This window comes from Podarcis raffonei, chromosome 6 (assembly GCF_027172205.1).
Source record: "Podarcis raffonei isolate rPodRaf1 chromosome 6, rPodRaf1.pri, whole genome shotgun sequence".
NCBI classification, from domain to species: Eukaryota; Metazoa; Chordata; class Lepidosauria; order Squamata; family Lacertidae; genus Podarcis; species Podarcis raffonei.
Genome location: NC_070607.1, coordinates 4568900 through 4593364, shown reverse-complemented (window position 1 = coordinate 4593364; position 24465 = coordinate 4568900). Strand labels below are relative to the sequence as shown.

Sequence of the window (24465 nt, the reverse complement as noted above, 5' to 3'; positions counted from 1 at the left end):
CTAAAAACCCCTCTCTAGTGCTCAATCGGAGCAAACATCCATCGGTTTGCTCCAATGGAGCTTTAAAGAACAGGTTTTCACAGGGAAAGCTCCAGAGCAAAAAAAACTTTTGTGCTTGGACACGGAGCTTTAAGGCATAGACCATGCCTGCAAAAAGTGGAGTGAACTCCTTAAAAATGGGAAGAAAAGTACCTCTGAGGGTGTGCAGAATGCCTTTATCTCATCACTGTGAACAAGAGCAGTGTTCCAAACTGAGGGCATTTGGGAAAATGCTGCCTGCAAGCGTGTCTTTAGGCAGAGGCTTCAGTATAAGAGCTACACCTATAGTCTGGAGAAAAACTCGCACCTGGTTTCTTCTACCTGTCTCCCTTGTTCCAGCAACCAGGGCTGGCCCAGGACATTTTGCCACTCCTGGGTGCAACCCAAGCCTTTCTTTCCTTTTGCTTGAAAAACTTACCAGCCCAGTGGAAGAAGACACTTTTCGCTTTTTTAATGCTCATCCTAGTAGATAGTTTATCAGTGAATTAACGGATGGAGTGGAGAGTTGAACCTAGCACTGGCCTTGCCCTGAATATTCCTGCCCTCTTATCTCCCACCTCTGTAAGCCTTTCTTGCAGCTTGTCTGGCTTTTCCTTGCTCATTCAGCTGGAAGAAGCAAAGAGAACAGGAAAAAAGGAGGACAGCAGCAATCTTTAAAGCAAAGAAAGGAGGTGAGCATCAAAAGATGCTGTAGAAAATAGTTAATTTGTTTGCAGAAGCAGTTGAGAAAGTGCTCTGCCAAAAGATAAAGGAACTTATTATTCAAGGGACAAGAAGTGACAGCCACATCTCACAAAGGGTATGATATGCTCAAAACACGTTAGGTAAGAAATTGGTCTGCTTCTGTAAAGAAACCATTTTTCACAGGGCTCTTTGACATCCACCTCCTTTTGAGCGTCTGATTTTGCAGCGAACACTGAGGCTTTTGAAAGGAAAGGGGGAGTTTTGGTGAAGAGGTGTTTAGATGAACACATTTTATGCCTGCTTCTTTGCTTGTTTCAAATCATGCAACTTAAAGAATAATGGGATTAACAACCATCGTTTTTCTCATCTGTTTCATTGATGTGAATAAAAATTACGGAGGGTACCATATATTCAAGCTGGGATGATATTTCTCAGAAAAGAATCTTGCTTGGAGATGAAATGCTGGTTTCCGATATAGACCTACCTTAGAGCTAATCAGGAAGAAAGGTCCTGCAATGCACCATTTAGAATCTGAGAGAGGTGTCTGAGTAAATATATTTGTTGATGTATTTTGGAAGCAGTTGTCAGCCCTGAGTAGCTTGGGGAACGAAGGGCTACAGTAAGCGAGAGTGCTGGATCCCCATTTAGCAGGCTGTGCCACCCAGTTTAGGGTAGGGGTGAGGAACATTTCCTCGTGGGCAACCATCTGGGGCGTGCACATGCTGCTGGGTGTGGACGGGCAGAGTCAGAGGCAAAAGTGTGTGTAGCAACAAGTACAGAAGACAAAGAGCTTTCTGTACACACATCTCTCCACCTTCCAGGCAAGCAAGAGACATTGCCACCCAGGGACACATTTCACCCAGGCAAAAGAACTCCAGAAGGTCTAATAAGGGAGTGTGGCCTTAGGAGGGAGAGCAAGCCTGGAGGGCTGCATTCCCCCCCCCCCCCCGCATGGGCTGGAGGCTCCCCCCACTGCTGGCTTAGGGAAACTCAGTTGGAGGCCCTGTGAGAAATTAGAGCCCAGTACTCCTTGTCCTAAGGGACATGGGTGGTGCTGTGGGTTAAACCACAGAGCCTAGAGCTTGCCGATCAGAAGGTCGGTGGTTTGAATCCCCACAATGGGGTGATCTCCCGTTCCTCGGTCCCTGCTCCTGCCCACCTAGCAGTTCGAAAACACACCAAAGTGCAAGTAGATAAATAGGTACCACTCCGGCGGGAAGGTAAATGGCGTTTCCGTGCGCTGCTCTGGTTCACCAGAAGCGGCTTAGTCATGCTGGCCACATGACCCGGAAGTTGTACACCAGCTTCCTCGGCCAATAAAGTGAGATGAGCACCACAACTCCAGAGTCGGCCATGACTGGACCTAATGGTCAGGGGTCCCTTTACCTTTACCTTACTCCTTGTCCTGGTTATTTTTCCTTTGTAGCAGGAGAATAGTGATCTAGTCATTGAACTAGTGACAGGGGAATGACAATAAATGCAGCTGAAGACTTGCATAAAGTATTATGATACTGGTCATTTTATTTCTGACTTCTTTCCTAAAAATTCCTGGCATGAAATTGGTTGTTTTCCACTGCTGCTACACACTTGAGTCGATGAGGTTCCACCAGAAAAGCAAGGTCTCTTTCCCTGATACCCATACAGTTCATTCATTATTTTCCTTCTCTTGTTTCTTCTTCTGCCTCCAGGCGAGTGCCTTTGCTACGAAGGTTACATGAAGGATCCAGTGCATAAACACCTTTGCATCAGGAACGAATGGGGCACAAACCAAGGGTAGGTGACTTTTACAGGTCTCCAGAACCATTGCAAACCCTGAATGGAGAGTGTAGTCCTGCATGCCTGCCATTTATGATCGCTGCAGTCTCTAGTGAATTGCTCAGTGTCGTGTCTGCTGCAACTTCTTGGGGCCAGTATGAATGGATGAATTCCTTGCAACAGTGCAGCCAGCAATATGCCCCTCCTGGCTTATTAAAGCTTGCCAAGGGCCTATTATTTATTCACGTTTTTCTTTTGTTTGTTTGTTAAGTTTGTTAGTGGCTTTAGCTTGCTCAAGGCAACCCAAAGCTACTTACAACCAAAGTATGACCAAATGGATCTAGGCTGTGGTCAACACATCCTTGTGGGAGGGAGTGATCCTGGGGAAAAGCAGTGATCCCAACCGCACCTGGACCCACTGAGTTGTGACAACTGCCACCCAGTCACAACTGAGAGCGTGGTGACACCAAACTGGGAGGGGTGGCTAACACCCCAGAGGACAGGATCACACTTCAAAACGACCTTGACAGATTGGAGAACTGGGCCAAAACAAACAAGATGATTTTTAACAGGGAGAAATGTAAAGTATTGCACTTGGGCAAAAAAAATGAGAGGCACAAATACAAGATGGGTGACACCTGGCTTGAGAGCAGTGCATGTGAAAAGGATCTAGGAGTCTTGGTTGACCACAAACTTGACATGAGCCAACAGTGTGACGCGGCAGCTAAAAAAGCCAATGCAATTCTGGGCTGCATCAATAGGAGTATAGCATCTAGATCAAGGGAAGTAATAGTGCCACTGTATTCTGCTCTGGTCAGACCTCACCTGGAGTACTGTGTCCAGTTCTGGGCGCCACAGTTCAAGAAGGACACTGACAAACTGGAACGTGTCCAGAGGAGGGCAACCAAAATGGTCAAAGGCCTGGAAACGATGCCTTATGAGGAACGGCTAAGGGAGCTGGGCATGTTTAGCCTGGAGAAGAGGAGGTTAAGGGGTGATATGATAGCCATGTTCAAATATATAAAAGGATGTCACATAGAGGAGGGAGAAAGGTTGTTTTCTGCTGCTCCAGAGAAGCAGACACGGAGCAATGGATCCAAACTGCAGGAAAGAAGATTCCACCTAAACATTAGGAATAACTTCCTGACAGTAAGAGCTGTTTGACAGTGGAATTTGCTGCCAAGGAGTGTGGTGGAGTCTCCTTCTTTGGAGGTCTTTAAGCAGAGGCTTGACAACCATATGTCAGGAGTGCTCTGATGGTGTTTCCTGCTTGGCAGGGGGTTGGACTCGATGGCCCTTGTGGTCTCTTCCAACTCTAGGATTCTATGATGCAGCAATTGCAAGTGCTCTTGGTTGAAACAGATCAACTTGATGCATTTCAAGAGGGTTTCAGGCCTGGTTATGGGACTGAATTGGCCTTGGCCACCTTGATGGGTGACCTTCATTGGGAGAAGGACAGAGAGAGTGTGATCCTGTTACACTTGACATCTCAGCTGTTTTTGACGCCATTATCCATGGTATCCTTTTGAGCTGCCTTAGTGAGATGAGTATGGAAAACACTCTTTTCCAGTGGCTCAGGCCCCACCTGCAGGGTCTGTGTCAGAGAACAGCATTGTGTGTTTGTTTTTCGGCCTCCTGGCACTTGTGCTCTGGGTTGCTGCAGGGTACCATCTTGTCCCCAATGCACTCTACATGGGGTTGCCCTTGAGGTTGATCCAGAAGCTACAGCTGGTGCAAAATGTGGCAGCTCAGCTACTCCTTGGGGCAGGATATCGGCAACATGTACCCCTTCTATTGAAAGACTTGCACTGGCTGCCAATTAGCTACTGGGGTAAGTTCAAGGTGCTGGTTTTGGTGATTATAAAGGCCTATACAGCCTGGGACCAGATACCTGAGACTGTCATAAACCTGGTTGATCACTGCACTCTGCAGGTGAGAGCCTCCTGCCGATTCCGTCTTTTCAGAAGGTCCTTTCTGCAAAATGTAGGAATCAGGACTTTCGGTGCCGTCTCACCTCTGCTTTGGAATTCCCTCCCATCCCATATTAAAGTTCACAGAATCATAGAATTGTAGAGTTGGGAGATAACCCACGGGTCATGTAGTCCAACCCCCTGCAATGCAGAAATCCTGCCCACAGAAAAGTTGAGATCTTTCCCAGTCTGGAATTGTTTTGAATATTCTTTGCTGCTGGTGCTGCTGTTTGCTTTATCACTTGTTGTTTGCCACACTGAGGTTCTTTGGAAGGAAGGGCAGGATAAAGGCGGTTCTTAGTAACTGCCCTGAAAGGTATGCCTGTATTGCAAGCTAGCTAGCAAATTAGTAAAACTACTCTGTCTAAGGATCAAAATTCCAAGGTTGTAAGTCATTGGTACAGTATAGAGACAAGTGTGTGGTTGCTGCTTTTATTGGCTTAAGTGCAGATGCAGTGTGTGTTTGTGTGTGTGTGTGTGTGTGTGTGTGTGTGTGTGAGAGAGAGAGAGAGAGAGAGAGAGAGAGAGAGAGAGAGCACACTGCCCCCTAGTGTTCAGTAGTGCTTACACAGAAGACGAAGTTTGCAGGAGCATTCCTGAATGTCTCCATGTTCTAAGATTACCAGATCATTGCCCAGAGATCTCAGATTTGCCTTGAAGTAGGGCAAAGCAGCAAGAGGACCACTTTTCTGTGAATATAATATCATATATAAATATAACTAAATCATAAAGCATAACCTTCCTTCTTTCCTTCCTGCCTGCCTGCAATTTTTTATTTTAAATGTGAACAAGATTAAGGGATCATCATAATCATCATCAGTTTGTGATGGAATGTCATCAAGTCCTATTGCTCCCAGGGGGACTTTGTGAATCAGAGTCTGCTGCAGCAAGAAGCCCTGTATACTTACTGCTAAGGTGATGGGTGGATGGATAAATTTTTCCAAAGTCTTGGAGGAAAAAAATTGGAGTGGAATGAGAACAGTGCAACCCTTGAAGCTTCTTGTTAGGGAATCTAGTGGTCTTCTACCTGATTCTGAAGTGGACCATTGATCTGATCCAGGTCATGATCTGCCAGGATTGGATCAGGTGATTTTACTTTGGTATACAAGCACAGCAGATTTCTTCTCCATTCTTAGATATGGGCAAAGTGATTGGCCTCTTATTTTGTTAACTGTGAATGATTTAAGTACTTTGATCATGCATGCTTTGTGAGTTGTGCTGCAGACTTGATTCTGTACATTTATTATTATTTTTTATTACGGTCTTTTCCATGAGTATGACCCACCCAGAGTTAAGGATATTGAGATCTCAGTGGCTTCAGTGGGAGAATCAAGTACATACTTAGGGCCCATTGATTTAAATTGAACTTTTTTGTGTTTTGAGGTTGTGTTATATGAATCAATACATTCATAAATCATTTTCTGAGTATAGAAATGTGTACTGCTTTCCTTTCCTTTGGAGCAAGGCTGGGGGGGGGGGCTGTCTTGTCACCTGGGCAGCCCCATACATAATACCCAGGCTTGTCTTTTGGGGGGGGGGTTCCCTGTTGTTATTATTATTTTGCTATTTGCACTTTAGATCTGTTAGATCCCCTCACTTTTCTTTTATTTCTTTTTCATTTTTTAAAAAATCTGCTCCCAGCACTGCAGAATTACCAGGAGAGCACAAGTGCTGACTTAAGTGTGTGGAAAATTGCTCAGATTAGAGCTTAATCATAGTGATGGCCTGTGTGCTAAGGAGAAAAGGGGTCTAGCCTGCTGGCATCCGTAAGAACGCTAAGTGTGGATTAATTATCCCTTCACACTCTTTAGCCACACTATCATAATCACGATCATGGTGGTTAAAGAATGTCAAAAGAGGGCAGAATTTGATTCTGTCCCCCCCTTCCCATTCAGTGCAGGTTTATGGCTGAAGTGGGGATTCTAATCCATGTTAATTAATGGAAGTAGTAGACCAGCAAGTTTAATTAAATTAAAATGCAGTGCAGTGTTCTTGTGTGTGAGCGAAGCCAGGCAAGCTCCATAAAGTTGTGCAGCTGTAGCTAAACCCCACATGCGTTCTCCCTGCCTCCCAATGACATGGCTTTTGTAAGTACTCTCATTGTTGGTGAGTCTCAGTGCATCGTGATTCAACACTCCCTGGGTTAATTAACAATAATTGCCCATTAACATCCGAACGGGGAACCTATGGTGACCAGGATCAAAACAACCCAGGGTCCCAGGATTACTGCCTTTTTCAGTTTCCAGTAATCACAGTTTCCCAGTTCAGGAAATCCCAGACTGAGAAGGGAGGAGGGAAGGGGTGGCTCATGGAGGTGGGAGGGCACAAGGACAAAATTTTTGCATTTCTTAACTTACCTAACTGAACCACGCATGTCCAGACTGAGCAGTCCAATTGCCAGCTCGCTTTGCTGGGGAAATGCGCAAGGCTGTTGAGTGACCAAGCTCAAGTACCCACCGCATTCTGTTGACATTACCCACACACTTCCCAGCATACCAAAAGGTTATAAACTTGGCATTTAAAACAGAAAGGAAGAAAACAGAAGGCTCAATTCAGTATGACCTTTTCCTTTATATGGGGAAGGCTTTTATAAGAGCACGGAAACTTCAAGGAACTACAGAGATTTTTTTCTTACGGTAAAAAATACTTTTTTTAAAAAAAAAGGAAGTGCAGAACTTGCCCTTGGTCATAAACACTCTAATCAGAACGTCTTTGGGCCTTTGCTTTTGAAATGTAGCTTCAGATAACACTCCTCCATCTCACCATCACAGGGCTGAGCCGTCTCATCCTCCCACCCAAGTTCCCACTGCCTTTTCAGGGCTCTGTGATTTTCATCACTATCTGATTCTTCCAGGGGACGGATCCTATGTCTTCCAAGGCTTTGTTGTCTTCCCTTTGCTCTTATTTGTAACCCCCTTCGAGACTCATCTTGTCAATTTGCAGTGGATTTTTATTTTATCTGTTTGCTTACAAATCTTCAGAAAGAAACAGCACACCAAGCACACTTTTTGCCTCTCCTCGACCTGCCCAGCTACTCAAGATTGCATTTAGACCTTGCCGTTGCTGATATGCCTGCAGATGTGATTGTCCGCCAGTTAGTGCCTTCCTTCTCCTCCTTTTCTCCCTCTCTGCCTTCTGCTGGTCCTTGAGGGACACAATTACCTTCAGATGCCCTCTTGTCTCTTTGGCTCATTTGTTCCCCCCATTTTTATATTCTTCCATCGCCTATCCTATGTCCTCCCATGGCCTGTAAGGTTCTCTAAGGCTGCCTTGCACAAGTTCTGTTTCCAGAGTGGAATGAAGTGGCTGAAGCAGATGAGTTTGATGGTGGATTAGTTAGGTCTGTAAATAGAATGTTATTGCTTGTATGGTGTGAACTTCATGAACCCATAAATTCTGGGTTCAAATGCCCACTCATCCTCAGAGCTCATTGGCTAACAGTTGGCCACTGTATGAGCCACTCCTATCTCTCAGCGTTGTAAAGAGGTATAGACCATTTGCACTTATTTTTTTAATAAAGCGGTTACTGGGAGTGTAGTATACGGGACACTGTTGGGTCTCTGATGGTAGGCAAGTTTTCAGATCTCCCCTCAGCCATGAAGTTTACTAAATGGCCTTTACTCTCTCAGTATCTTTCAGCCTAACCTACCTCAGAGGTTAGTTCCATGTTTTGTATGTAATCATAATGCATTTACTGTACATAATTCTGAGTTCAGTGGCCCAGCCCAAATAATTTTAGCATCTGAGGGCAGAAAATCTAAATGCGCTCTCACCATCCACCCACAGCAGTAAAAAGGACCTAAAATGGGTGTGTTGTGGCCAAATAAACATTTTTATAAACATCAAGTCTAACAAGGTGCACGGAAGAAAAGATCAGCGGTACCTCATGGGGCACGACTTCAGCTGTGTTGTGTCCATCATGCCATAACTATGTATTTCATGTTCTATCTAAACAGTTTACAGTGAATACATTCAGTAACTGGCAACGTACTGTCCTTTAACAGCATCCGGAATCTGATGCCAAAAATCATCATCTGCCTCATATTGTAGGGCAAGCCCTTTGGCTGCATGGATCTGCTTTGTTGAAGATGTAGCTTCAAACTAGGGAAGAAGGGGGTGGAAAGCCTGCAGCTCCGTTTATTTCCTTTCCCCCTTTAGGCTGGCTCAAGGACTGGGTTAAGCGGCTGGTGGGATACAGGCAGCTGATTTCTCACCAGTAAATGTCTCTGGCAGGAAAGACTGCAGACTAAGATCTTGCAGAGTGCGTTCAAGTGGCCTGCTTTGAGTAATTTGGGATTTAGTAGCCATCAAACAACACAATTTATTGCACTCATCCTGCAAATTAGCTTGAAGGAAAGGGACTGGATTGTCTGGGTCAGGCTTGACCCTATCAGCTCTTGTGCCATGAACCACTTGAGATTCTTCACAGCAGATTAGAGCTTCATGGTCTCAGGGCATATTCCTAACGGGTACTGCAGGAAAGAGAACTTCTAGAGACCAAATTATAAGAAGGAAAAACAACAACCACATGGGCTGCCTAGATTAGAACCGAGTTGAAACTTGGCAGAAGTGGGGGGGGAGTTAGTGCACCCCTGAAATATGACCCCCACCCCAACAATAGGTTGACAAAGGAGCTCAGATGATATGACCATGTTTGTGGAAGAAAGGGACACATTCTCTTTGAGCTTATACGCAGCTCAAATGCTTCGCCAAGGGAGATATTCCATCTTCTCTGTTTGGCTTTAGTGACTTCAGTGCATCAGGTGACACATTCCGCACATGATCCCTGTTTGGCTGGAACCACAACACCTTCTCCACTCACCTGTCAGTGAGCCCCATTGAACTCAATACGGTTTTAAAATTTGTGAGCAAAAGTTTGATAACGCAGTAGTCCCGTCTGGATAAATTGGGGGGAGGAAAGTCAAGGGTAAGGAGGAGGGGGCTGCTTCTAAAAACAGACACCCCCTTTGCTTTAACTATGATTTATTCACATACTCCTAGGCTACTCTTGTTTCTTCATTCCCTCTAACTTTCCCCCTCCCGCTGCCAAAGAATTAATCTCAGAGCATGGGCGCGACTTTTGGCTTATGTAGCTGTGCACAGCTCCAGGTCCACTCGGTGGCTGTCTCTCCATAGCAACAACACCATCTTCAAAATCATCTGCAGAATGTAGAAGCAGAGTAGTCAAGTAAATGCAGTGGGTGGCTTATTGTGAAAAATGCTCATTTATAAGAGGGTAACTGAAGTGGTTAACTGAAGTGGTTAACTGAAGAGGGTAACTGAAGGGACGCGGGTGGCGCTGTGGGTAAAAGCCTCAGCGCCTAGGGCTTGCCGATCGAAAGGTCGGCGGTTCGAATCCCTGCGGCGGGGTGCGCTCCCGTCATTCGGTCCCAGCGCCTGCCAACCTAGCAGTTCGAAAGCACTCCCGGGTGCAAGTAGATAAATAGGGACCGCTTACTAGCGGGAAGGTAAACGGCGTTTCCGTGTGCGGCTCTGGCTCGCCAGAGCAGCGATGTCACGCTGGCCACGTGACCGGAAGTGTCTGCAGACAGCACTGGCCCTCGGCCTCTTAAGTGAGATGGGCGCACAACCCTAGAGTCTGTCAAGACTGGCCCGTACCTTTACCTTACTAACTGAAGTGGTCAAAGAAAAAGGATTCAGGACATAGTCTTAAGTATATCCGGCGCCGTGGTGCAAAGATCCCTCTGTTGCCCCCCCCTCCCAGAGTTGCTGACCTTTTTATGGCACTACCTGCAGCTTTGTGGGGCTGGAGGAGGCAGGAAGTGGCTGGAGGGCGGCTCCTCCGGTGGGGAAGAGGCGGAGGCTCTGGGTGCAGTGCTGCTTCAGCGAGGCAGGTGAGGGCGGGTGCCGTGGTGGCCATGGCAAGCGGGGGGCTGCTTCGGCATGGCAGAGGTGGGCGAAGGCAGCGAGCTGATGCTGGGAGGTGCCACGTCCAGTCGCCGCCTCTTCCCTGGCGCCCACCAGAACTTGGTGCCCTGTGCCACTTGCCTCTATGGGCAAGACGCCCCTGCTTGCTGCAACTTGCCCTGGAGTCAAGGCTTAGAAAGGCATTGGAAACATGTTCCTTGGTCTCACAGGAGATGTCAGTCATCTTGAGGAAGCTGTGGAAGACATGGCAAGTTGGATGAGTGGTCGTCTGGCCAGGGAGGGTTTCCTCTGAGCTCAGTTGGGTGTCTGGGAAGTAGGCTGAAGAGAAGAGGGAGGAGAGAGCTTTCCCCCTTTATTCTCTCCCTACTGGGCAGCCCCAAGGCAAAAGACCCCAAGTATCCTGCACAGTCCTTTCCCAAGCTGCCCTACATAGAATTTTCTTATGGAAGGGGAGATTTATTTTTAGAGTAGTGAGCAAAAACTTTATACTTCTCTTGTCTAATTACACTTTCAGTGCACCCCTATCTTTGGCAGGATGCCCTTTTTGAAGTCATTAGTCTTCTCAGCAGGAAGAGATGATCATCAAAGACTCTGTTTCCCAGCAACCCCTGCTGTGTCCTTATGCGCCAGAGGATTGCTGAGAGAGCCTGCTAAGTCTGCTCTTTGCCTCCCCAGCCTTAAGCAGAGATTTCTTTGAACTGGGGCCCAGGGAGAGGGCTGCCGACTCTCTATCTCCAGACTCCTTTCTGAGAATTTCATTTTGAAACCAATTTAGCAATTAAAAGCAGCACAGGACATCAGAAAATGCAGGACAGGGGATTGTGAAATAAATAGCTGTGCAGAATTGTCCTAAAAGGGGTAGGGTGGGGGAAGCTTGTTCTCTGTTGGGTCCATGAACACCCCCTCCCAGATTATGTGCTGCGTACCGCAGGTAGGGCCTGTAATCCTATGCAAACTGGTTATACAGTATACAAAGGCTACATATCACTACCAAAGGGCAAGTCACCAAATGCCGCTTGCAAAACTGCTGGCAACGTTTTTTTGTTTCTCCTGAAGCAAACTTCGGGATTTCTTTTCAGGCAAACTGTCTGAAGAATTCTGATGGAACCCAAAATATTCCAATGCTACTAGCAAAATATCAGAAGAAACCTGCTGGATCAAACCAAAGGCCTATCTGGTACAGCATCCTGTTTTCCAAAGTACAGTGGTACCTCAGGTTAAGAACTTAATTCGTTCTGGAGGTCCGTTCTTAACCTGAAACTGTTCTTAACCTGAAGCACCACTTTAGCTAATGGGGCCTCCCACTGCCACTGCGCCGCCGCCGCGTGATTTCTGTTCTCATCCTGAAGCAAAGTTCTTAACCCGAGCTACTACTTCCGGGTTGGTGGAGTCTTTAACCTGAAGCGTCTGTAACCTGAAGCGTCTGTAACCCGAGGTACCACTGTAGCCAGTCAGATGCCTTTCGGGAGCCTGCGAGCAGGACTTGAAGGGAATGGCACTTTCTTTTGCTGCTCCCCAGTAGCTTAGCAGTGAAGGCTGCTCCGTTGGAGCAAGGGGGTCAGTTCCCCACCAGCCAGCCCCCACCTGCCTGCCTAACTTACAACCTGTCCTGAGTGTGGCATGGCCTGTCAGCTAACCTTTAGCTCCTTTTTGCCCTTGCAGAACTCAGCAGACAGGAGGACTGGGACAAAATTAAAATAGGTTGCCTCTGCCTGTTGCAGACTGTTGGTCTCCCTGCCTTCTGCCCTGTTGGTCCCAATGTGCACCAAGCGATACTGGTAGCTAGTACAGTGGTACCTCAGTTTAAGAACTTAATTCGTCCCGGAGGTCTGTTCTTAACCTGAAACCGTTTTTAACCTGAGGTACCACTTTAGCTAATGGGGCCTCCTGCTGCTGTCGCGCCGCCAGCACACAATTTCTGTTCTCATCCTGAGGTAAAGTTCTTAACCCGAGGTACTACTTCCGGGTTAGCAGAGTCTACAACCCCAAAGTGTTTGTAACCTAAGGTGTTTGTAACCCAAGGTACCACTGCACTCAGCCTCTGAACTTGAAGGCTCCATGTAGCCACCATGTCTTGTGGCCACTGATAGATTTAGCCTCAGAACTTTTTCACAGGGCAGATTATGGCCCAGGAACACTTGGGACACAAGAGCGGGTGCAAACGTGGGAATGAACTGAGAATGTGAAAGCCTGAATCAGGGACCAGAAAGCCTGAATCAGAGGGAAGGCTCTGGAAGTGTTTCCACTAAGATCAGGAGCCAGTGTTGTGTCGTGGTTAAGAGCGGTAGACTCGTAATCTGGTGAACTGGGTTCGCATCTCTGCTCCTCCACATGCAGCTGCTGGGTGACCTTGGGCTAGTCACACTTCTCTGAAGTCTCTCAGCCCCACTCACCTCACAGAGTGTTTGTTGTGGGGAGGAAGGGAAAGGAGAATGTTAGCCGCTTTGAGACTCCTTCGGGTAGTGATAAAGTGGGATATCAATTCCAAACTCTTCTTCTTCTTCTTCTCCTCTGTGCTATGGGGTGTGTGGGGATGAGTGCTCAGATGGCTGGTTAACTAACAGGGTAGGTAAAGAGTGAGGAACCACTGGGTTATGGGATAATGAATCTGAAGAAGAGGAGCCAAGAGACAGAAATAGTTTACATATTGATTGAACTACTCAGACTGTTTGAATCTACATTGCAAGGGCTTAGTGCCACATGTTGGGTGGAAACTAATGGAAAAGTGGTTATATTTGTGGAAATGCAAAGGCAAGCTAGGCATATCCCTACGGATCCAAGTTTTACATATAGAACAGGAAAAGATGATGTGAGAAATCCACATGAGATGGGTGGGGGGAGAGGTTTTCACTCCATGTCATTCCCAACTTTGCAAAGCCTATCTAATTTTCAATGATATAGCAGAAACTGCCAATTAGATTTCCCCTCGATTCATCTGGGCACATCAATGGAAATTCCTGTCATCAGAATTCTATGGCAGCCACTGCGTGTCATAAGTAATATTCTGCACAAGACTTGGCATCGGGTGTGAAATGAAAAGAAAAGAAGGGAAAGCCCTTGGTCAGTTGACTGGTTAAATATAGTCAAATATTTGTTTACTTTTGTCAGAACAATAAGAATCAACAGAAATAATTATACTATTTAGAAAAATTACTTTCTTCTGAGAAGCCTGTACTCTTTCTAATTAGGAGAATCATTGCCACATTCTTTTGACTTCTTTTTTTTTTATTAAATATTTATTGGTATTTTCAAGAAACACACAACAAACAAAAACAAAAAGATAAACAAAATAAAAACCACACAAAAATACATAATATTCAAAACTGAACAGAAAAATAGAAAAAACACATAAAGTTTCTGATACTTATTTTCCTTAACCTTATTTCTCAGACCTCCTCACACCTCCCCTTCTTGTATTCCAATTTAAATTGTCAATTCAGCAAGTTCTTAACTTATTTCTTCACCTTAGCTTGAACATTTGTTCTAACATACTATTATTTTACTTTGCTTCTTTTTTCCATTTCCTCAATTTATTTTTAACAGCCTTATTTTCAATTAATTTAAAAAAGAAAAAAAAACCAATTTTACCTTATCAAAATTACACATCAATACTTATACCTCATTAATTATTCTTAAACCTTTTTCCTAAAGTCGACCAAAATTTCCCTTCCACGATTTGCCCAATTTCCATACCACTAACAGAATATAAAAGAAAAAAAACAAAGCAAATTATCCTTATGTACCCTTTGGATTCCCAACCTCCACCCACCCTTTTCCCGGTTCCAGTCCCCAACCAATATCCATCAGTCTTTATGTTATTTATTTAGCCTGGAGATCTCACGTCCGAGGCCCTTATATCTCTCTCAGTTCCTTTCTGCCGGTCTCTTTGATAGTCCTTGATGTTAAGCCCCAAGTCTCGGAGGGGCTCCGGCCCAACAGGATCCATGTTGCTTCCAGCCAGTCCTCCATACTTAAAAGCAGAACCTATGGGGTACTCCAACTCTTGTTTCAAATTTCTTTCAGATCCAGATGTCCCCAAAGCTCCAGCTTTCACCTTCAACAAATTTGTAATCCTCAGATCTTCAGATCTCCTCCAAAGGGGATCTCTCCATTTTCCAAACTCCCATTCAGACCAGGCTTTCCGCATCCAATTTTTATTGTCCTTTTTTATCACCATGTCAGGCCTCATATTGTAACTCTCCTTTGACTCCTGCGAACCTCCAGCTCCTCCTTCATTTTCTTCAAAAACAACATATTGCTCCATCGTGTCTGCACTTTCAGTTTCATTTATTTGTTCAGTTGAATGGGCTTCCTGTTTCAAGTCCTTATCAGGCTCAAAACTGTTGTTTACTGTCCGGTGTAGTAGTGATACCTCTGTAGACAAAGCATTGTATTCATCTTGTAAGTTTCCCAAGAGAACAAGTGCTCTGTCCAATTCTGCTTGGATTTTACATACTCCAGCCATTTTTGTGATGTAGTGTCCCTATTACCCCTCTAGGGGGATTTTAGTTCCTTAATATTCCTTTCAGCTCAAAACCAAAAGTCCAGTTATTTTGTATCAGCCCTCCTTATTTTCAACAAGTTATACCGAATAAACCAGCAAAAACAGCAGAAACAATGTTCTCTTTTTCCAGCTGACAACTAGCTGACTAACAGCTCACTTGACAGCTGTCAAATTCTTCCATGCAACAGGCTTTCTCATAGGACGTTCCCGGGTCTAGGGGGGGGTGAAATTTCAGCTCCCAAAATTCTTTTTATCCTCCAGTAAATCTTCTTATAATGTCAAAACCGTGAAGTCAAGATCTTTTATTAAAAAACAAGAAACAGATTCTCTCGACCTTAGCTGCCCAGTCCTTTGCTTTAAATTGTTTACAAAGGGGGGGGGGGTGGACTTCCTTTTTAGCCCCTTCCCACTCGTTCCAAATCCACAATAAAAAATTTTTTAAGGTTCCAATCTCCGTATTACTCACGGGTTGATGTTTTAAAGTCCAATCGATCTTAGAAGAAGTTGGCGCTCTCTGTCAATGGCTTGCGGCTTCACTCCGTAGGCGAGGGAGTACTCTCAGCACCACGCCTCACCCTGCCTCCGTTCCGAAGCCTTTAAAAAGGCTCCGTCGCGGATTGGGGGCGCGCGGATGGTGCCCGCCGAGTCTCTGTGTTCACAGGCATCCGCGCCTGTGATTTTAAGGGTCTCCGCTTCGCCGCAGCGGCCAGACCCAGACGCTACGGAGCCGATTCCCTCCGGAGCTCGGAGGGAATCCGCCATTAAACAATGGCGCCAACCCGGAAGTCTATATCCACATTCTTTTGACTTCTACTGATGGGTGAGGACCCACAAGTTGTATCACTTTTGCATCCCTCCATAGGTGATCTTAGGTGAGTCACAGCAATTGTGCCATCCACTGCCATGCCTTTTTTTGTTGTTACCTAGCTTTAAAAACATGGGTGGTGCTGTGGTCTAAACCACAGAGCCTAGGGCTTGCCAACCAGAAGGTCGGCGGTTCGAATCCCCGCAACGGGGTGAGCTTCCGTTGCTCGGTCCCTGCTCCTGCCAACCTAGCAATTCGAAAGCACGTCAAAGTGCAAATAGGTACCACTCCGGCGGGAAGGGAAACGGAGTTTCCGTGCGCTGCTGTGGTTCGCCAGAAGCAGCTTAGTCATGCTGGCCACATGACCCGGAAGCTGTATGCCTGCTCCCTCGGCCAATAAAGTGAGATGAGCACCGCAACCCCAGAGTCGTCAGCGACTGGACCTAATGGTCAGGGGTCCCTTTACCTTTAAAAAAGGAACAACAAAAGAATGGAAACACAACTACAAGATGCAAAGGGAAACAGGGATCACATGACTCTGAAAGCTCTCCTTAACAATGTTGTGGGAAATCAAATGCTCATAAGTTGTTTTGAGCTGAGCAGGGACCTGAAGCTGCTATTTGCACCAGGAAGATAACTTGTAGCCTGAGTGTGTTAGATATACTCAAAACTCTTAGGCCTCAGACTATTCCACAGTGGCTCTGATCTACCACAATGCATCTGGCTTTCCTTTGAATAAATGTTTTGTTTTTTCCGCATTCCATAAGAATTCTGCAGTTTGATGTCTGAGGGTACAGATCAATATTGTTCTATTTATGGAGATGGTTAGCTATGACCTTCATGATGTGAGATGGCTCATTAGGACTGAAATTTTACACTTACCTAGTAGAAAGTCCCAACAAAATCAAGGGGGCTTACTTCTGAGTAAACATGTTGAGGTGTGCCCCGTAAGAGCCATATTTGGTGTGGTACAACACACAATTCTTCCATAGAATGCACAGCAACCGTCTCCATGTATGAATCATTTCTCCTTGCCGTCCCCAAAAAGCGGATTCACTGCCTCGTTTTAGGTGTCTCCGCTATTATTTTCTTCAATTTTGTAGGGTTATGACATCAATTAGTACATCTTAAAAGAGAAATTAGACACTAATAATAAAGTAGTTGTTTTAAATATTTATTTAACAATAATGTATGATTAAAACATGTTCATAAATGGATTCTTTGATCTCCAAAATGATGGCGGGAGGCGAGGGGGGCGTCATATGCCTACTCAGTGGGGATGAGCCATAACTCAGGTGCAGGCACAAGATTCTCAGTTTATTATTGTTAATTTCCCCACAATTAGCCCTGCTGAAATTTGTTTCCCTGGCATTCATTCTCTCTTTGCTCATCCCAGCGGTCATTTCTCCTCTGGTTTTTCACAAGTAGCAGTACACAATGACAAGCTGAATTCGACAAGTTGTATAAACAGTAATTGAGAAACTTGGAATAATTTAGTTTAATTTCCAAAGAAGGGTGTCAGTCATATATATGATTTGAACTTCTTAGCCGCGTTCTCTGCTACCCTTACTTCGACAAAGGGTTCCCTTCTGTTTTCACAATTGCATCTCTACTTCACAGTTTGTGATGCTGATCATTGCGCACACCATTGTGCTTTCAGGTTGCTGCATAAAATGTGAAGAAGCCATGAAATCCATTTAAGACTGGATTCAGAATAGCTTTTACAAAGAGCTGAAAGTGGTTTGAGAGAGGCATCATTTCCTGTGGTGTACGCACGTATTTCATTTTTCCACTGTTGCCCTTGCTTAAACAGGTTTTGAAACAGATACTTTTAAAAAAGCAAAAACCCAACAACATTATTTACTAAAATTTTGTCCTGCTCTTCCATCTTTTATCCTTGCAAAGAACTTCTGTGGTATTTTTGGCTAGGACTGAGTGGCCCATTTGTATCCCGTGAGCTTTTGGACTGAGCAGGAATTTGAACAAAGATTTCTTCAAAATCCAGCAGTGTATCCCAGCCTTTCCCAACCTGGTGCCCTCCAGATGTTTTGGAACACAACTCCCATCATTCCTGATCCCTGTCAGGCTGATGGGAATCATAGTCCAAAACATTTGGAGGACACCAGGTTGAGAGAAGCTGCTCTGTCCAGTCTACCAAGCTGCAAAGCCTATTTGACGTGGGATGAGCTTATATACCACAAAATGCCTCTTTCAAAGTGCTTTCAACTCCAGGAAAAAATATAAACTGTCTCTAGTATAAGATTTCATTTAATTGTGTACAGCTGGAGCTTCAACACTTTATCTCTTAGCAGAAGCAGCAGAGAAACATTCTCTATAGCTTCTCCCCTTTTCTATTTCCCATTTTTTATCAATTTATTTAGGCATAGGAAGAATTCTAACATGCCCACCTCCCTTTAATCTTATTTTCCGCAGACTAAATGTTTCCAGTTCCTTATAGAAGGCATGTAACAGTTCCATTTCTGAAGTCCCATTAGGACCTACTGCATGTATGTAGCTTACCCATTCTGTCAGGCCCCTCTCCTGGATGAGTTTCCCGAGCTGTTATAATAGGGTGGGGGCGGGTGGGGGGGTCATTATCTGTCTCTCCTTTGAAGTTTTCAGCTTTCAATTCAGAAACAGGTAGCAGCAGAGCAATATTTAATTCAGATACCACTCTCTGTCTCTTCTCCCCCCCCCTTCTCCTGAAGCTTACACTATTTATAGGTGTACTTGAAAGCAAGTCAGCTATATAAGTAGCTCATTAGCGGCCCCACATTTCACATTTAATGAGTTCTGCTGCAATTCTACCATTGGTTTCTGAAGCTTAGCCTCCACGTTGCACAATGGTTTCCATAGCAGGGATCCCAGTGGCTTTCAGGTCCGATTCTGTTTCAGCCAATTTCCTTCTGCTTGTAGACTTGAAACAGTTCACAGAGGAGGAAAAATTGACAGAATTTTGTTTTCAAAGAGCCATCTGGGGCTTGACTACATTTTCTTTTAGCTGGCATCCTAGTTGGAGGTGGCGACAGATCGTCCTAAAGACAAGGTCTTCTTTTGTTGTACAGGCCACACTGACCTGCATGGGGCCATACTAATGACCCAAGAAGCCAAATGTCTCTAAATTCCTGCTGGTCAATATGTGTTTTGAAAGGAAAGGAAGCTTGGTGATTGAACTTATTTCACTTCTAGCCGACTCTTTTCTCTGTGTAGTTGAGAAGTAGCTCCCTTTCTATTCTGCTTGTTGAAGAGTTTTGACTAGCTCAACAACATCTGTACTCCAGTCCTGCTGAAACAGAGGTCATAGCTTAGCAGCAGAACTCCCAGGTTAAAGCCTTGGTGGCTCCAGCTGAAAAGTTCCCCTGTAGGTGATCTCATTGGACAGCCACAGCAAGCCACAGTCAGCCTTGGGTTAGAAAGACAAGGTTCTAAAGCCGTGAACTATGGTCAAGAAGACAAACACTATAGCCAGTGTCTTTTATCCTATTCAGTTACATATTGACATATATGGGTCAGCGTCTTCAGAACCTCTGAGATATCCTGTAACAATTTCACAGTTGGACAGAAGTTCTGAAGTAGCCATCAGCTGGTGCATTATACATTAGTGTGGAATTGCTATTGCACACATAACGTCCCTTTCTTATGCGCAAAACTGTGGGAAACCCCTTTTTGCCAAACTTTGATTGAGACTTGATGGGATTTCCAAGGTCTGGATCAAATTGCTCTGTGGACCAGATCAAGTCTAATTGGTTGGCTGTTCATTCATGGATAATACTCAGGATAGAGAACTTGCTGTTCCTGACTTAGGCTCATGTTAAAATTCCCTAAAAGTCCTACTTCCATTTTAACTATAGTTCTAGGCTGGTCTCCTGACTCCTAATGTGTCGCAATGATTTGTTGCTGCTGCTGTAGTTTGATTATTTAGGGCTGCAATGTTTAGTAGACTAACTGGTTATAATAATCATTTTAACTCACAGATATCGTGAGATCCGGGGCTCATCCAGAATTACTTCAGTGCCATGCACAGGTCTGCTATTTAAAGCTCCCAGTCTGACCTGTTTTCTTTTCTTTTTGCTCCAGCAAAACCCCACTCTTTACCACTTAATCAGAGCAAACGCCAATCCACAGAAACCCCCAAATTTCTGTTTTTTCCACGGATTCAGCATTAAAGAGCAGGTTTTCCTGGAGGAAGCAGCGGAGCAAAAGAAAAAGTGCTGGGACATGGAGCTTTGAAGTGCGCACCTGTTCCTAGAAAGCTCAAGGCAAAAGCTAAGTGTGGATGAGCCCCCAGAGAGCCCCCGTAACCACAGCCAGGGCTTGCTGCAGCCCCCAGGCCCCTCGCTGAATGGCTGCCCAGCCAGTACAGTGGTACCTCGGGTTAAGAACTTAATTTGTTCTGGAGGGCAGTTTTTAACTGAAAACTGTTCTTAACCTAAAGACCACTTTAGCTAATGGGGCCTCCCACTGCCACCACGCAATTTCTGTTCACATCCTGAAGCAAAGTTCTTAACCTGAGGTACTATTTCTGGGTTAGCGGAGTCGGTAACCTGAAGTGTCTGTAACCTGAAGCGTCTGTAACCCAAGGTACCACTGTATTGGGTGGATGTGGCCGCCAAGGGCTGCATTGGCTGGCCAAGCTCCCCACTGCGTGGGCAATAATAATAATAACAGCAGCAATAATAATAATAATAATAAGGCACTGCTTCAACGCATGCACCACATTTAAAGACAAAGAAAGAATGCTTTTCTTTTCCTTAGCTGTCATTTTGCTCTTCTGACATTATATACAGACTTAACCAATTAATCAAGTGATGTTTTCACTTGGATGTATGTATGTTCCTTAAATTTCCCCAGAGACCTCCCAAAATAGATTACGAACGCCTGTACACCTGTACATACACCACAACTTTCAACAGTGTACATTTGTAAAAGCATGTTCTTATTATGGCACCCGTGTCCTTTACGTAGCCCCGGGAGGGCGTAGAATGCGCTGCTGCCCTTTCTGTCACCCTCTGCTGCCTTCCTTCCATTCTGCCATGGGCTTCACGGGCTGTTGGCTGGCGTGTCACTTGAAGGAGGGTGGAAACAAAGTGATCTTCAGCTGGCCAAAGTAAACTGGGTCAAGGACCCAGACAGCACAGATCTCCCCAGGCAGATTCTGTCACCTCACCAGTGCCCCCAGATTCTAGACATGGGCCATAGCTTCATTCCCTTGCTTTAGAGAAGACTGTGTGAGTGCTGAACATCTGCCCAGAACAAGGCAGTGTCAATGAGCAGTGTTTTTCATTCTCTTCTGTGCTGAAGAGGACAGCAGTTTTTGAGACTTATCTTGATAGAATTCCTGCCTCCCTTGCCTGATATTGTGGAGGATTATGTGTGTGGATACTCAGTGATATAGAAAGGGCATTCTGCACATGTTCAGGAGCACTCTAGGAGGTGTTTCCTGGAGAATACTATACACGGGAATGTTTTTGTGGCTTCCCTCTGTGTGCGCATCCTGTTAAAAGGATGATGGCTTTGGTGAGTAGAGGAGGCACTTGCTTTTTATCCCTCCTCCTTCCCTTCCTCCCACGTAGCTTGTCCGATCTTGCCCTCCCTAATTGAACCTGTCCAGCGGGCTGCCGCCCTCAGGACCCTCCCAGCTCTGGTCAGAGGATGTCTCTCCCTCTGTCACAACGTCTGCTTGGAAAAGTGAGCAACTCAGAACTAGCAAATCTTGGGCAATCTAAGAAAAATGGGACCCAGGAAGGATTTTTCATTAGCAACGCATGCAATAAATTGGATCGCTAACATCTTGTGACGTTCTGCTTTGCTGGGCACCCAGTTTGGTGCAGTCTCCTCTTCAGAAAGAGAGGCACAAGGGTTACCGCTGGTTCTGCCTCTGCCTTCTCCATCTCCCCTCTTCCTCCTGTGGCAAGCAAGGAATACAGCAAAGATATGAGGAACTGCAGGCCCCTCTACCTACCTTGCTTCTCCTCTCTAACACAGAGAAGCAAACCATGGTGATGAGGTGTTGAAACCCAACTGGGCTGATACCCGCCCCCTCTCTAAAGTATCTGCTGCACTTTGATCCAAGGAAGTGAATAGCAGCTGCCGGTCCACTTTGGGATGTCAGATATGGAGTTTTAAAAGAGAAAGCCATTGGCCTGGCCATGGCAGCTTCCCTATAGCCAGCACCGAAGGCACATGTCAGATTTGTTTGTGGGCTGTGTAGGCAGGTGTCTGATGGCAGCGGTGGCAAAGCAGTAGGCAGCTGCCATTCCAGCCCAGAAGCCAGTCACCTGGTTGGTGCTCCAGGAGCCAGCCTGGGTTCCTTCCTTTCTCTCAGGGAGGAGGCAGATAGCTTGACTCTAGAGCACACAGGTGGCCATGTGTAAGGAGTGGTAATGGGCAAACCAGCCTCAGTGCTGCCAAGCCAATGGCAGTGGTGGTGGCCCATTGGATTGTGGTAATCGAAACAGAATAGTCAGGGTTCACTCACCCCCTAGATTTGGTTGGCAAGGGTGTCCAGGAGGGCCATGTCAAGGTTAGGTATGGCAAAGTGTCACAGGAGGACCCAGGTCAATGCTGGCCAGCCTTTCCAGCAAACTGGTAAATACAGTGAGTGCTGGGCAGAGGAAGAACTGAGACTTGTGGGATAGCTCAGAAATTGGCAGCTCTGTTGAAATGGCCTTAGAGGTGGCACTGAAGACATTCGTTCAGTTAAAAGATGGGCTCATCACCTACAGCCAACTGCTCATTCAGCTGTTCCACTTGAGCTTGGCTCCCTTGTGGACTGAGGTCTGGTGCGGCTGGCTAAAATGGCTCCCATGTCTTTCTTGGAGATTCCTCTATTTTCTTGCTCCCACTTCCTCTGTTTTCTCCCATGGTGCCCCTTTTCGTTCTGCTGTGTGCATCCCTTTGCCTCAGGAGTATTCAGTATCTTGGACATACAGGGATGGGGATGCCAGGGTCGGTAGTGCAAAAGGATTGAGGAACCAGTGGTGGTTACCAGCATTGCATTTCCACTCTCTTTTCAAGCTCTTCCCTGCCACCCAACTCTTGCCCCAATATTTATAGTTGCTTCTTTTTATAGTCTCTCTCTCTCTCTCTCTCTCTCTCTCTCTCTCTCACACACACACACACACACACACACACTGCCCTGCTGTTTTGCCTCAGCTTTGCAAAATTGAAGGACGATGAGATGAAAAGCTTCTTTTTTCCCTCCCTTTCAGATCTGCCTTCTCCTTTCCTCCCCGGGTCTCTCTCATTCTGCTTTGCAGCTCCCAGCATCCCATGGAGAAGAGCGCCTGCATTAGCATTCTTTTCACAATAACCTCGCTGGGGGGTGGCAGAAGAGGGTGGGGTAGAAGAGGGTGAGCAATAGAAAACCGAGTCACTGAGAATCAGAATGCTCGAAAGTAATAGAGTTTGAGAGTCATGAATCTTAGTTGAAAAAGAAACGCAATGCAGTTGAGGACTGGGGTCATATAAGCAGGCATACGATTACTGTAAATTTGGGCCTTGTTCTTATATTTGGTGGTCCCTATATGATCCTCCACAGGAGTGTGTAGGGGAACTGGCAGGCCTGAGGCTCAGGGGGAATCTCACAAAGTCCATGTGTGCAATAGCAAAGGCCGCTCTCAGGAGCCAGCAAATGTACAAACTGGGCCTTGGTCCTGTTTCACACATGCATATATATCACTTTGTTTCTCTGCTTGAGCTTACTGTTGGGTTGGGTTGGGTTGTCACATAAACCTGGAGCCTCCAGGATCTAGTTCTGGCTTGTTATGTGTGATAAAGCTATAGCATCCCCAATAGGACTTCAATAGCACCTCACTCTTGTCGTGCTTGCTCCACAGACACTAGGAACCTACTTTTCTCTGTTCAGGGAATAAGCCTTTCAGGAACATATATGACTGGGTGGAATTTAATACATTAAAAAAGAATCAAAAAAGAAGAAACAAAAAAGTTTAAAAACACATAAAGTTCACAATCCTTATTTTTCTATAACATATTTCCCTGACTTCCCCACACCTCCCCTTCTTATATTCCAATTCAAATTGTTAGTTCAGCAAGTTCTTATCCCTAATTTTTGACCTTTTTCTATTTAGTTCATTTTAAAAAAACAATTTTGCCTTATCCAAACTTAAACATCAATACTTATACATCAGTACTCATTCTTAAAACATTTTTCTAAAGTCGACCCAAATTCCCTTCCACGAATTCCCCAATTTTCATACAAATAACAAAGCAAAGTAAAAACAAAACAAATTGTAATTATGCACCCTTTGGATTCCCAAACTCCACCCCCCCCTTTCCCGGTTTCAATCCCCAACAAATGTCCATCAGTCTTAGTCTACTATCAGCCTGGAGATCTCACGTCCGAGGCTCTTAATTCTCTCTCAATTCCTCTCTGCCGGTTTTTTTCATAGTCCTTAATATTAAACACCAGATCTCGGAGAAGCTCTGGCCCAACGGGATCCATATTTCTTCCAGCCAGACCTCCATACTTAAAAGTGGAGCCCGAATCTTGTTTGTTACTCCTTTCAAGTCCAAATGTCCCCAAAGCTCCAACTTCCACCTTAAGCAAATTTGTAATCCTTGGGTCTTCAGATCTCCACATAAGGAGATCTCTCCATTCTTCAATCTCCAATTCAGACCAGATTTTCGACATCAAGTTCTTATTTTCCTTTGTAGCCATCATGTCAGGCCTCTGGCTCTCCTTTGTCATCTGCAAAATTACAGCTCCTCCTTCCTTTTCCTCAGGCACAACATATATCTCCTCCACACTCTCAAAGCTCTCAAGTTTCTCTTTTTGTCCAGCTGCATGGACTTCCTGA

The 24465-nt window shown here is 45.4% G+C and overlaps 1 protein-coding gene across 2 annotated transcripts in view; it reads left to right on the top strand.

Moving 5' to 3' along the window:
* Positions 1-24465, top strand: part of ASTN1 (astrotactin 1) — a 222174-nt gene that overhangs the window by 117959 nt on the left and 79750 nt on the right. For both annotated transcript variants that reach the window (XM_053391242.1, XM_053391241.1), the window contains exon 8: positions 2412-2496. In XM_053391242.1, coding sequence (XP_053247217.1) covers positions 2412-2496 — 85 coding nt within the window. The remainder of the gene's footprint in view (positions 1-2411; positions 2497-24465) is intronic.